This window comes from Dipteris shenzhenensis, chromosome 10 (genome assembly GCF_047967505.1).
Source record: "Dipteris shenzhenensis isolate YYH24624 ecotype China chromosome 10, Dip_SZ_1.0, whole genome shotgun sequence".
In the NCBI taxonomy this organism is placed as follows: domain Eukaryota; kingdom Viridiplantae; phylum Streptophyta; class Polypodiopsida; order Gleicheniales; family Dipteridaceae; genus Dipteris; species Dipteris shenzhenensis.
In genome coordinates this window covers 1367632-1380695 of record NC_141605.1, presented here as the reverse complement: position 1 = coordinate 1380695, position 13064 = coordinate 1367632, and the positions used below count along the sequence as shown (strand labels likewise).

Genomic DNA, 13064 nt, shown 5'->3' with positions numbered 1-13064 from the left:
TATGCCAACGAACCCAACACAATGTATCTTATGAGTGAGGACATGCGGACATAGTGTAGATTGACATTGATTATGGTTCCAAGGGGGAATGCAGTTACCAAGTTGACCATGCAGATCAAGATCCTTGGTACATTCATATTCTCACATGACAAAGAATCAATAATGGTTTACAAAGATGAAACCATTAGAAGGACCCAAGAATGTTATCTACCCTCCAGATAACACACCAAATCTAGTTTAAGGGAAAGGCATTGTCCCTATGAACAATTTTATTGATACAAAAGGATTGGTAAAAGATTTACTTTATGTTCTGAAGCTCTATAAGAATCTTTTGTTAGTTGGGCAAATGGTGAAACATAACTATAGAGTCATCTTTGATGGAGCAATGCACAATCAGAGACAAATTTGGAGGATATCAACTATAGGGGAAAGTATTCAAAGAAGGATGCTTGTTCAAGATTCTAGCTTCAGTAGCATGCCATATCAGCTCAACATCAGATGATGCCACTTTCTGCAATATCGCACAAAAGATATGGACAATGACAATTTCAAAAGTTTAATGCAATCGAGAAATTAGGATATGACACTTGGCATTCCTAAACTTTAGTTTCTTGGAAAATCGTAGCATGTTGCTTTGGAAAATAGAAAAGAGCCAATTTTGGGAGAAAAACCTCTCAAGCAAGAGTTATTCTTAATTTGATACATAAAAATGTATGGGGTTATCCACAGACATGTAGCATCAATGGTTCACTTTACTTCTTGAATTTCATCAATGACTATAGCAAATATTGGTGGGTCAATTTTTTCAGAGAGAAATCTAAAGTCTTTTCAAAATTTCAGGAATTCAAAGCCAGGGTAGAGAACCAGACAGGCAGAAAGATCAAAGACCTTAGATAAGTCAAAGGAGGTGAATACATGTATTCAACATTCATGAACTTTTGCAAAAGTAATGGCATTCAAAGACAGCTCCCATGTGTAGACACTCCTCAACAAAATGCAATGGCAAGAAGAATGGGAATTTAGCAGGTGTGCTAGAGTGAAGCATCTTTCGAATTAGTATTGGGCAGAGGAAATTTACATTGCAAACTACTTGCTTAATCAACTTCTGATCAAACCAATTCAAGGTATGACACCTTATGAGGCATTCATTGAATATAAGCCATGAATTATGAATCTTTAGGTATTTGGTTGCATAGCATATGCCCACATACATGATGATTATCACAGACGGTTGGATGTCAAGTCACATAAATGCATCATGGTTGGCTGCAGGGAAGAAGAAAGCATACAAGTTGTATGATCCCAACAACCAAAAGATCACAATCTCCAAAAATGTAGTGTTTGATGAAGAATCAGAACGAAAAACATGAAATACACAAGAGATGGTCACACTGATCACTCAGTTACAACAAAGGTTGATGAAGAAGAGAAAGAATTGCTAGAGGTTTCCTAGGAAGAGCAACAACTTAAACGGTCGACCAGAGAAAGCAAAACATCAGCAAGGATCACATATGCTCAAAAAGTCAAAGCAATTCAGATTGAAATCACCAATTATGCTCTTATGATTACCATCATGTTATAGAAGAGCTAGTGTACTTTGAAGATGCAGTTGATAAGCCAGAATGGCAAACTGCTATGAATGAAGAGATGGATGCTTTGTACAAAAACAAAACTTGGGATTTATGTGACCTTCCACCAAGAAAGAAGGCCATTGCAAGCAAATGAGTTTTCAAAGTAAAGTATAATCTAGATGGTAGCATTGAAAGATACAACCTTTATCTCTTTTTAGATCGAGGGACAAAGGCTGGTTCTAATCTTATACGTGGACAATTTGATCCTTACCGGTGACCACATCAAGAAGATCTCTCCTATCAAGAGGCTAGGCTACTCATGAAGGAGTTCAAGATGATAGACTTGGGATCTCTCTACTACTTCCTTGGGATTGAGGTCAAGCAAAACAAGGACACATAAGATTGAAAACCATAAACTCCATCACGCATAGCAAGGACTAGCTACTATGACATCCCCACTGACGTCATCAGCGCCCAATAGTACTGTCAAGAGATATTTGAGAAATTCGAGATGAAGAAATGTAAGGAGGCAGTGACATCGATGGAGGCCTGGCAAAAGTTGAGCATTCATGACTCTTCAAATCCGGTGGATTCCATCAAATATCAACAATTGGTGGGCATTTTGCTTTATCTAACCAACACCAAGCCGAACATCTCCTTTGCTGTTGGGCACTAGTGTCAGCTTTCTACCAAACCCAGGGAGAATCACTGAAAGGCACGCCTACGAGTGCTGAGGTATTTGAAGGGTACTTGCACATACAAGATTGCATACACCAAAGGGATTGAGTTAGACAGATTCTGTGACTCAGATTAGGCAGGTAACAGTGACACCAGGCATCTGGCAACATGCAACAATTAAGATGCAACAATAGCAACAACACCCCTTGGCAAGCCCAATTTATAGACTATCCAAGGGGATCAGCCTTCACTAACCAAGCTAGTCAGCCAACTAGTCAAGGGCTGGTCAGTCCAACCCTGGTAAAACCGACCAAGGGATCAACCACCTCTAGGGGCTACCAACCCCCTATAAAACAACCCCTTCCCCCCTCTATTCTCCATCATCCACAAAAGCTATCCAAGGCAATGTGGAGCAAGAGAAGACCCACAAAGAGTTCTCAATTTGTAGCCCAACACTTGCTAGTCCTTTTGTGCTCACTCTGAGTTGTGTTTACCCACTTCTTGGTGGAAGAATAAGATTTAAATTCTCTCGCTCGTGTACTTAGTTCATACTCTATTCTTGGAGTGAGGTATTCAAGTGTGATCTACATCATTGAGTGTGAAAAAGGAGTGCTTAGTTTGTGAGGTTAGAGAGATTCTTTACTCCATTTCCAACACATATTCCCCCTAATGTGAGCACAAAGTGGATCAGTAGAAAGAAATGCCATGGAGCTAGAGATGCAGAGACCACGCACGATACAGAGGGTGACTTGAGAATGTATGATGGAGATCAACCTATCTCAACACTCCTCATAAGGGACCGTTAGAGCTGAGGTATCATTCACATGGACCAACGGATACAAAGATCACGAGAGACCACACTCTTGCCACAACGAGTGAGTGATGACTCGACAAACATAAATACGAGACCTCTTTGCATCCCACCAGAGAGCCACCATGGAATTTTGTTATGTATTTTGAGCACTAGTTTTGAATTTTGAGCTTTTGAGATTATTAGCATAGCACTTAGCAAGGGCTTGGCGAGCCCTTTGCTAATATTAGCCCACAGTGGCTTGTATGAGTTACTTTTTTATTGTAATTTGTCTCATAGGCCCACGAGGCCTCTCGAAGACGTTAACATCTCTCTCTCTCTCTCTCTCTCTCCCTTTCTAATTTCCCCCTTCCTTACAAAAAGTTACATTGCAAAACTATGGAAAGCATGTGGCAATAAAATGATAAAAGAACAAAGGACTCCATCACAATGAACATCTATGCTCAAAGTCAAAGCGCATTGCACAACCCTCAAAAAATGCCAACCATACTAAAGCCAATTACATAGGAGAAAAAATTCAAAATAGAAACACACACAGCACTGGACCATTTTCCCACCAAAGCTAGATTGAATCATGACACCAATTCTGCATTTTGGAAGCTCTTGAGTGCTTTCAAGTTCTATTTTGGTTTCTTGCAATGAGGTTATTTCGTTGTCAATCCAAACTCGTGTACCAAATGACCAGCAATAGCTACAGGTCACATCTGTGAAGTTATGCCAACTTCATACAATGAGTAGCCTATTGGGCTACCCTCAAACCAGAGGACAAAGGTAGCCAAACTAAACTAAATGCAAACCTTACCATCACATTCGATGACAAAGCCAAACACTAGAGTCAGATTTGACATAAACCCTCTAAAGCCTACAGGCTATTTCTTGCAAGCTCCATGCATTCAAAATGGGCATTGTGAGAAACCCATTCTACATGGATTGGGCTAAAATTTGATAAATAAAAGCATATTACATGTAAAAATAAAAGTAAACCTTGGCATTCAACTTAAGAAAGACATGCCTGCCTTTTCCAATAGTCCTTCAACTGGGCCAAGTGAATTAAAATCTCAGCAATTCCCTGTTTGTTCACGCAGCTTGTCATGATCCATGGAGGTATTTTATTGATATCATTTTTCAACCGTTGTAAAAATCCCTGCATATTTTCCTGTGGTGATTTGATATTCCTTGTCCTCCTTTTGTCACATTTTGTAAATACCAGAGTCAACGGTATCTGTAATAGCCACATTGTGAGCAAGTGCCCTAAGCTCAAAATAAGAAACTGTGCAGAGTTGTTCATTTTCAAAGAATTTTAGAAAGGGTTCACCTGCCTTGTTGCTCGTAAGCCAATGGACATAGCCCAAATCTGCAGTTTTAGGTGGAAGACTTGCATCAACAAGAAGTAGGACTGATACTAAATCCTTTCTTGTCAAGAAATAACTCTTTGTGAAACTGTCCCAGTCCATGCGAACATTTGTAGGAGCTTTGGCATACCTGATAACAAGATGCAGCTCATTCAAAAGAAATGCAAAGTAAATAGACAGGCAAGCATCATTCACAGCTTTGCCAAAGCTGAATAACAAGCAAATATATATACTAGAAACTCTAGTAGTCAATAAAAAGATGCAAAGCATGTATTTTTTAAAGCAAGTGCATTGGCCCCATGCACACTCAATGTACTCATATTCAATTGTCTGCTTAAGAGTTGAGAAGAGGTTCTCTGGAAAAAAAAGAAAAGAATTGAGAAGAGGACAGAGGTAAATGGTTACCCGTATCCAGGCAAGTCCACTAAATACCAACTCTTGTCTATAAGAAAATGATTTATAAGCTGTGTCTTGCCTGCACAAAAGACAAAATCCAATAAATGCCTTTAGCTGAGAACAAACAAATAAGAGGCCAACAAGCAGAAGAGAAATATCAAACAGCAGACTGATATGATAGCCCGTACAAGCACATCTCACATTATTTATGATTAACTCTTCTCCTTGACAATGGAAAATATGCTTGATAATTCACAAGTTCGTATACTTGGGACAACTCTTATTCTTGGCAATAAATGTGTTCCCTACTTGAGTTCCGGGTGTAGAAATTGATAATTTAATGGAAGCAGTTCGGTGTACCAACAATATCTATTAGTGTGGGCAAGGTGATGTAAAGCATCTGTGTGCAACATATTTATTTTCACAAGCTTTCTAGTCGAAGGATTTATGACTTAGGGTGGCTACATGCCTTCACACTTTCTCAACATATAGTGGGGTGTGTGTGTGTGCATGCATGTGTGTGTGTGTCATGAGAATGACTTAGATGTATCTTCTTTAGAGGTGTTTCCCACTGTTTTTGATTTTTCAAAATAGTCTGTTTTCCAGGCTATTCTCATTGTAAAAAGCTTTTCTTATTATAAATTCAGTGGTTTCACCCAAAAAAAAAAGTGTGTGCTACCATTGGCTGATATCACGGTTGCATCTGTGTCTAAGGTTTTGCTGCCTCCCCCTTGGGTTTCTTCTCTTCATGCCAATCGCACCTGGTCTATGACACACTCCTCTTGGTGGTGACACCAAAGATTGCAGCACATTTGGATTTCTAAACTCCCTCTTTGGAAAAAGTTCTCAACAAAGGCTTCAGGCTCGTTTTCCCAGTGCTTGCTTTGGCAAGCAATTTTGGCTGTTTGGATTACATCCAGTAAGGCAGGGAAAATGATCTTCTTTTCATTGCGTTCCTTATTGGGCACTATGGAGTCTATGGAAGGACAGTAACCATCGAGTCTTTGGTGACCCCTCCCTGACTAATCATTTTATGATTGTCTACATGCGCAGGATCTAGATTATCCTGCCTTCTTGTCATATAATGATATCTTCTGATGCTTGTACTTGGTGTCCCTTTCTTTGGGAAAAAAAAAGTGTGTGAAAACCCCAAAATGGACTGGATTAAGTACAAAGTGATCCTCCAGAAAATACCATGTGGATGACCTTGCACCCCACCTGAGACTCCCCGCTCTTGTAGACTTTCAGGTCCTGAATGCCTTAAAATGCCCCAAGGGAGCCTTTATATTGGGAGGGCCGAATGCCCTCCCCCTTGCTGTTTTGGCTGACTCAGGGGGGACGCTGACTTGCTTCGGTGGCAGACCAAATGACCAACCAACAGGGTGACCTGGTCGGACCCCATGTTGGGCCTCATACGAGGCTTCTTGCATGCCTATAAATACTGCTCACGACAGTCCAAAACCTGTCCTATTCGGATTGCCAAAAAGGGATCACTAGACACAGCCCTACAGTAGTCATCCTATAGGGGGGATCACATTGGAACATTAAACATATATGGCTCAACTAGAGGCCTGCAAGCAGTCCCAGATAACGTTGAACAAGCTACCAATATCTGGACACTAGGCCCACGCTCTGTGTCATAACTGATGCATCTACCTGTTTTGAAGAGATGATGACAGACCAAAAAAAAACTTATCGACAGAACAAAAGAAGGAAAAAAATAAACTGTTGCACATGTAAGATAGCATGCTGACGTGCAGTGAAATTCAGCAAGGGCTACCACCTCAATCCACGGGACACCTCCTGGCCTTATGGAAGTCTATGGAAGTCCCTTACCAGGTGACGTTCCCTCCCATGTTCTCTCATTGAAGCACAATGAATACATTCTCCAACACATGCCAGGTAGACACAATGTCATGTGCTGATCCGCGTGTCACAAGCATCCATTGTCTGATGCCTGCGGACATAGCTGTATGCTGCTACTTGCACGCATAAGGATTCGGCCCATGATGTGAGCCCCACAAGTAAAGGTAAGAAAAAGCCCTTTACTCACGAACACATGCATCCAATTTAGATTACTTATGGCCCGCCAATAGCCTACTAGGGGCGGTGACTGGCAAAGGTTAACCCCCCACAAACCGCCAACCCTGAAGTTAGTTACAGGTCAGCAAGTTAGGCGCCCATAGTCAGCCTAGGAGCTTCTCAGCAAAATATTTGAACCCAGCCAATGTTAGAGTCCAAATGCTCTGAGCTGAACCTTGCACACACAAAATGTTTGAACAAAACTTATGCAATACTCTGCGTGCTTCTATTTGTATTTCATAGGCACATTCGCAAAATTTTTATCTCCAGAACCTAATGAATTCCTATTATGGCTTGGGCATCTGTGGGCTCACGTTGCAGATCCAGAATGGGACCAGAAAAGCTTGCTCACTGGAGTCCCAACGATTTTCGTAAGTCTACTATATATTTTAGTAAGTCTACTATACATCAGCCCATGGAGGAGATGATTACCAAGTTCTTGAGAGTGAATCACTTGTTTTGTGAATCTCTGTACTATGTAGGCGAAAGGATGTTTATGAGGGAACATAATTCCTTCGAAAGAATAGAGAAGCGGACATCGAACACGGAAATGGATAAAACTACCCGGTGCTACAGAAATTGAATTAAGAACAGGTAGAATGTTATGCACAACGAAGCGCATTCCGACCATGTTGCACCGCAGAGTGAGTGACCTCATGTCCTCCTAAACGAACAAGTAGACAGCTTATCTCGAATGTGAGCGGCAGGGCAAAGGACCTGGCGTTTTGGAAGTTTTTGCCAGATGTCTCTTTCGGACAAGCGCGTTGACGAGAGAAGACTTTCCCACGTTAGACCGTCCAACAAGAGCAAACTCTGGCAAGCCGTCTTTCGGGCAGTCCCGTTCATCGGTGCTGCTTTTGACAAATTCGGCCTCGCTCACCTGCGTTCGGCCAGAATTCGGTCCGATAAATATATTTGAGCACGCTAACCTCCTCAGCCCGCTGACGGAAGTCAGGCCAGGGGGCAGGAAAGCGTCTGTGGCGGTGTCTAGCGAGGAAGTGCCATGTTGAGCAACGGCATCAGAAGCAGCAGCAGCAGCGGAATGCAGAGCGCAGCAGATGCGCCTGGCGAAGAGTGTGCCGTGCTGCTGTGGTCTCACCAACATTCCGCCACTCGCTTCTTCTTTCAATCCCTTTGTTGCGAGCTTTGTTAATGGAATCAAGTTACAATAAATGATTTCAAAACAATGATGACTATCTTCTACATCATAAAATGGTAATTATTCTCAAGATTTGAAAATTTGGCCACGAGAAGGCACAAAATATTGAAAATTCATTAATTCAAATATATAAGTTATGATAATAAAAGTATTTTAAATTTTATAATATTAAAAATTCATTAATTCAAATATATAAGTTATGATAATAAAAGTATTTTAAAATTTATAATGCACGATTTTCAGTGTAATGTGTGTGTGTGTGTGTAGATCATGTCAATCATATGATGCTTATTTTTAGACTATAGAAAATAGTACAATATTTGAAAAGTATATTCATCAAAAGCATGCTTGCATCTCAAACATAGGTCGGATCACTTCATCTTCTTGGATTTTATGTGCATGCATCTAGACAAAACTTGCTCCATACTAATCCATTCATTTGGGTCGTTGTTTACCAACGGTAACACAACATGCAATTCTAGAGCATGAAGCTCTTGATTAAAATCATTAAAAAACCTAGATATCTATTTAAATAACCAGCCCAATGCATAACAATCTAAAGCTATGACCATGAGTTTGTTGCAATAAGCTATCCAACTGAAAAGTATGGTTCGCTTGCAAACCAAGGGAACTTTTTAAAAGAGACATGGCAAGGGTTTATCTTTGCACGAGTCTCCATAATTTAAAGATTTTTCCCAACCAGTCACACTTTTGACACCCTCACCCTTGGTCGATCGGTGAACCCAGTGCTCAGCGTTCAGTGTGAGTGGAAACTTTGGAGGGGGCTTATGGGCCAAAAATTGAATTGCAACATGTCAAAAGGATGCAAGGTCTCCATGAACCTTATAAAAAACAATGAAAGAAAATATGTAGACAAAGTGATAAGTTGTTATTGTTGCTCCATTGTTGCCACCATCAAAATCTCAGGAAAAAATAACCATGCGTGGCTGCTTTGTCAACCTAGAGGTCTTCAGCTTCTAATGGCTAAAATTCAGCTTATTCTTGAGCAAATCAGCCCCAGCATATAAGAGGCTCCCTGGCAATCTATGATAGTAAACAAGAAAGCTCTTCATGCCTTTTATGAGCAGCGGGCCGCTATGAATTGCAATGTAGAGAGCTCTAGCACTCAAGAGTTCAACATCTTCAGAAGGAAAACTTTTGGATAGTTTCCTTGATAGCAAGAATATCACCTTCAGCCAAAAATAATGTCTCTTCTGTAGCAAGAGGGGATGAAGCAGTCTTGTAGTCTCACAACTCAGGAAGAGATGGAACAAAGAGGCTAATATAAGAAAGCCACTAGGTTGTTGATGACCAGCCAACACCTCTGGCAGCAGCAATATGTAGGAGACAAAATAACAGTGCTTCAGTGAACCACAACCTGAGCAAATTAAACAACTTATGGGAATTAAATAAAACAACAAATATGTTGCTATATGCTGAAGAAGTTCATGGATTTGATGCTCCTGAAAACATTGTCGTCACGCTCATGTAAAGGTCTCCAAAGAACCGGTAGCAACAACCTCTTGACTGAATCTCTTGACTGAATAGTAGCATATGACATAGAGCCAATCTTATAGCCAGAAACTTTGATACTTTACTGAGAACAAATACTACCAAACACTGAAGGTTGGAACCAATGATGTACAGCTTTATGTAAGTCATCCAATAGAGATGCCCTTCAGTAAAACGAATAGGGAATAAGACATGCTACTCGTCCCAAAAGACCATGACAAAGACAATAGTTATTTGGAAATTCCAACAAGGAGATAGAGAACTCTTGTCGATCAACTTTTAAGAAACCTTTGACAGCAGGCAGGCAATGAACTAGAAGAAGTGTTGAACTTCTTGGAGAGCTAACACTCTTCGGTAACCATAAAGGGCTCCCATAGCTTCTCTTCCAAAAAAACGATGGAATAGCCCCAAACCAAGGAATATGCTTCCTGAAAAAAAGGCATAGCACTTTACCTCTCTATGATATCACTGATGAATAGCATATGCAAGTTTGAACTTCCTCGATAGATCTTGTGATAGAGTAGTAGCCAAACAAATACGCAAGCAAAAAACCTCCATGAAGAGACATAAAATATGCTACATTAAATTGAGTTAACAACTACCCAAAAAATTGCCACAGTGTAAGAGTTGGGGAACTAAGTAGAGACCAGAGCAATGGCTCCATATGATTGATTTTTATTGATGTGAAAAATATCATTTATTCTTATAAGATAATAACTATAATTGATAAAAACATTTACTAGGCGTAATTGATGAGCTTATGTAGACTTGCAAAAGGTATTCAACAAATATTGTCTACTTTTATAAACTCGGTGGGATGGAGTAATCACCTAAAAACATTTAGATTTTTGGGTAGCCTATGTTATTTATACAACACGTTATACTATGCTTTCATAATAAAAAAACAAATGGAGACGTAACCATGATTACTTGTATATAAAACAAAAGGAAACAATTTAGTTTTCATGGTGCTATCTTTTCATGATGCTAGTTTAAGAGCCTATCCTATAATGCATTCATCGTGATGTGAGTAGTTTAGCGATAGGAAACTTTATATAGAAGCATAGCATTATTAGGCATTTTTAGAAGATTGAGGAGAGGCCTTGATGAAAATCAAGGGGAGAAATATTGAGGGAATATATATGTCATAGGAGTAGCTTTTTCATATGTGATGTGTTAAAGAAATGTCTAAGAGATCATTATATTTGAGGAGACCTTGCATCTTGGAATACATATGTTGCAATGTTTGTTTCTAATTTGTCTTCTTTTACTTGGTCCTTTATATTTAGAGAGAGAGAGAGAGAGAAGGAGAAGAATTAAGAAAGAAATGATACGACCAAGAAGAGGCTCAATTGAGAAACAAAAGAGAACTCATAAAAAGGAAGGAAGAGAGCATTGCGTGGATGTTAATAGATTTTGGACTAGATCAATTTCATTTCCTTTTTTAATGACTAATGAGGGAAGGAAGAGAGAGGTACAGAAGGAAGTATTGCTAAAAAGAAAGAAGTAGCACTCTCCAATGTCTCCTAGATCTTAATATGATTCATGTTGAATTTAATTTGGTTTTAATTTCAATTTAGTCTCTTCACAATGTCGGTTTAAATTTAATCTAGATGTAGTTTTTGTTTCGACTGAATATGAACTAGACTTGGCCTTGATTTGAGTTTGATTGCTATGAAAAGGATGCAATGTTCTATCAAGAAGGAATCTTGAAGGTGATAGCAAAGAGTTGGATATATGTATTCTCTCCTCAATTCTTCTCAATCTATTTCTTCTTCTTCCATCTATATTGATATAATTAAAATTACAATTGAAATTAATCCATTGGAGTACTACTCTTTTTTTTACCAATGATAGTGAAGTTTGAATCAATTGCTACAAAACAGCTTCATGGTGGTAAATGTATACTTTTAAACCAGAAGGTAGTGTGAATAGAGCACCAGTGGTAAATGTATGTTTTTAAAAAGAAGACAAGCATAAGTGATGCTGCTAGTAGTTTTGCTTGAAAGATATGAGTAGTAAGAAGGAAGCATTCAACTCTTTTTGGTTCTTCAAATAGTAGGTGACAAAAGATGTAGAGTTTCTTTCAATTGTATTTAAATCATAGAAGAGGAAGTTCTTTTGATCATTTAGATGATCAAAAGCATTAAATTAAGATTCAATTCACCCCCAACATCTGGTTTGATTCATGTTCTTTTTTGTTATTTTTCAACTCTATGTTTGTATTTACATTTTACTGTATTCTAGATTCGAGCAAGTTTTGTATCAAATCAAATTTGTTATATAATTCAATTCAATTCAATTGTACTCCATCTACTTTGAATTTGGTTTTTTATCTCCATTTGGTCTGATCCATATTCAAACTTGACTTATTCCTTAATCTATTCTAGATTCAAAAAAATTAGGTGACATCAAGCTTTTTCTTGTTTAATCTATTAATGAATTGTTTTTATTTGATCCAGTCTTAGACTTTATCTAAATTTAGATCATGAAAACCCAAATTTGATTGTGTTATAATCTTGATCTAGTCTACTCTATAGTGAGATCAACTTATTTTGAATCTCACATTCCCTTGGTCCAGCATGGTTTGGAGCCATGTCTTGTCTAAATCCTAGATATGAGATAGACATGATAACAAAAGGTGGTTATCTATATAATTTTTTGGCCAACAAAACAAATGACGATTCCATTTCCACAAATTTGATGTAGTTTAATTTGGATGTCGCTCTAGTTTGATTTAATTTAGGTTTGACATTCGAATAAAAAGTAAGTGTTTTATTGATTAGCTTTCATAATGTTATTCATTGTAACTCATTTTTTTCTATTCATACGCATAAACAATACTAGCTAAATAAAAACTATAACATGGAAAGCCCATAGAAGTTTGAGATGATGTATATTTACTTTTATCAACCACACATTCGATTGGAATGGTTGTTATCAAAATGATATAGGCCAAAAATTGCGAGCAACACTCTCAATAGCGACCTAGTAAATGCCTAATTATTCTAAGTTATTATGTATTTATTTAAAGTTGGAATGAAATGATGCATGCTAGCATTTGGTAATTCCAACTAACACCCTCCTCCTCTCCTCTCTAGATGCTGATGAAGACAATGTGATATAGACTAACAATAGTGAGTCATTGACCTGGCCCTAACTAGCTTTCTCTCCCCCCCCCCCCCTCTCTCTTTCCTTATTAGCACATGATGTAGATTCAATCTCTTCTAATTCATTTTAAAGACAAATGTTTTAAATAATACTGTCTTGATTTGATTTCTCATAAAGTTCAAAGAAAAATTCAAAGACAAACTAAAGAGACTACATTTTTAAATAGATATTCATGATAGTATGCCTCCTTATGTGAGTAGCCTTCCTACTAGACTAGGCTAGTCACCATTGGACAGCTTGGTGTACATAGGTTTGCTCTCCAAGGCAGGAATCTTCTTTTGAAACTCCAAACTACAATCCTCAAAGTTCCAAAAAGTTTGAACTGCTTCACT

At 38.6% G+C, this 13064-nt stretch overlaps 1 protein-coding gene across 1 annotated transcript; it reads right to left on the bottom strand.

Moving 5' to 3' along the window:
* Positions 1 to 4105: 4105 nt before the first annotated feature.
* On the bottom strand, positions 4106 to 8076 carry LOC147897243 (GTP-binding protein At2g22870-like). The gene is made up of 4 exons (XM_087380515.1): positions 7608 to 8076; positions 4818 to 4887; positions 4376 to 4542; positions 4106 to 4282 (listed from the first exon to the last, which is right to left on the bottom strand). Exons 1-4 carry the CDS (start codon positions 7993 to 7995, stop codon positions 4251 to 4253), a joined length of 657 nt encoding a protein of 218 aa, XP_087236641.1. The 5' UTR covers positions 7996 to 8076; the 3' UTR covers positions 4106 to 4250.
* Positions 8077 to 13064: the final 4988 nt, after the last annotated feature.

Coding starts and splice junctions, on each gene's coding strand:
- LOC147897243 (XM_087380515.1), bottom strand. CDS start 7,995: ATGTTGGTGAGACCACAGCAGCACGGCACACTCTTCGCCAGGCGCATC. Junction 4,888..7,607: donor AAAAACTTCCAAAACGCCAG/GTCCTTTGCCCT, acceptor TCTTTTGTGCAG/GCAAGACACAGCTTATAAAT. Junction 4,543..4,817: donor GTGGACTTGCCTGGATACGG/GTAACCATTTAC, acceptor TCTTGTTATCAG/GTATGCCAAAGCTCCTACAA.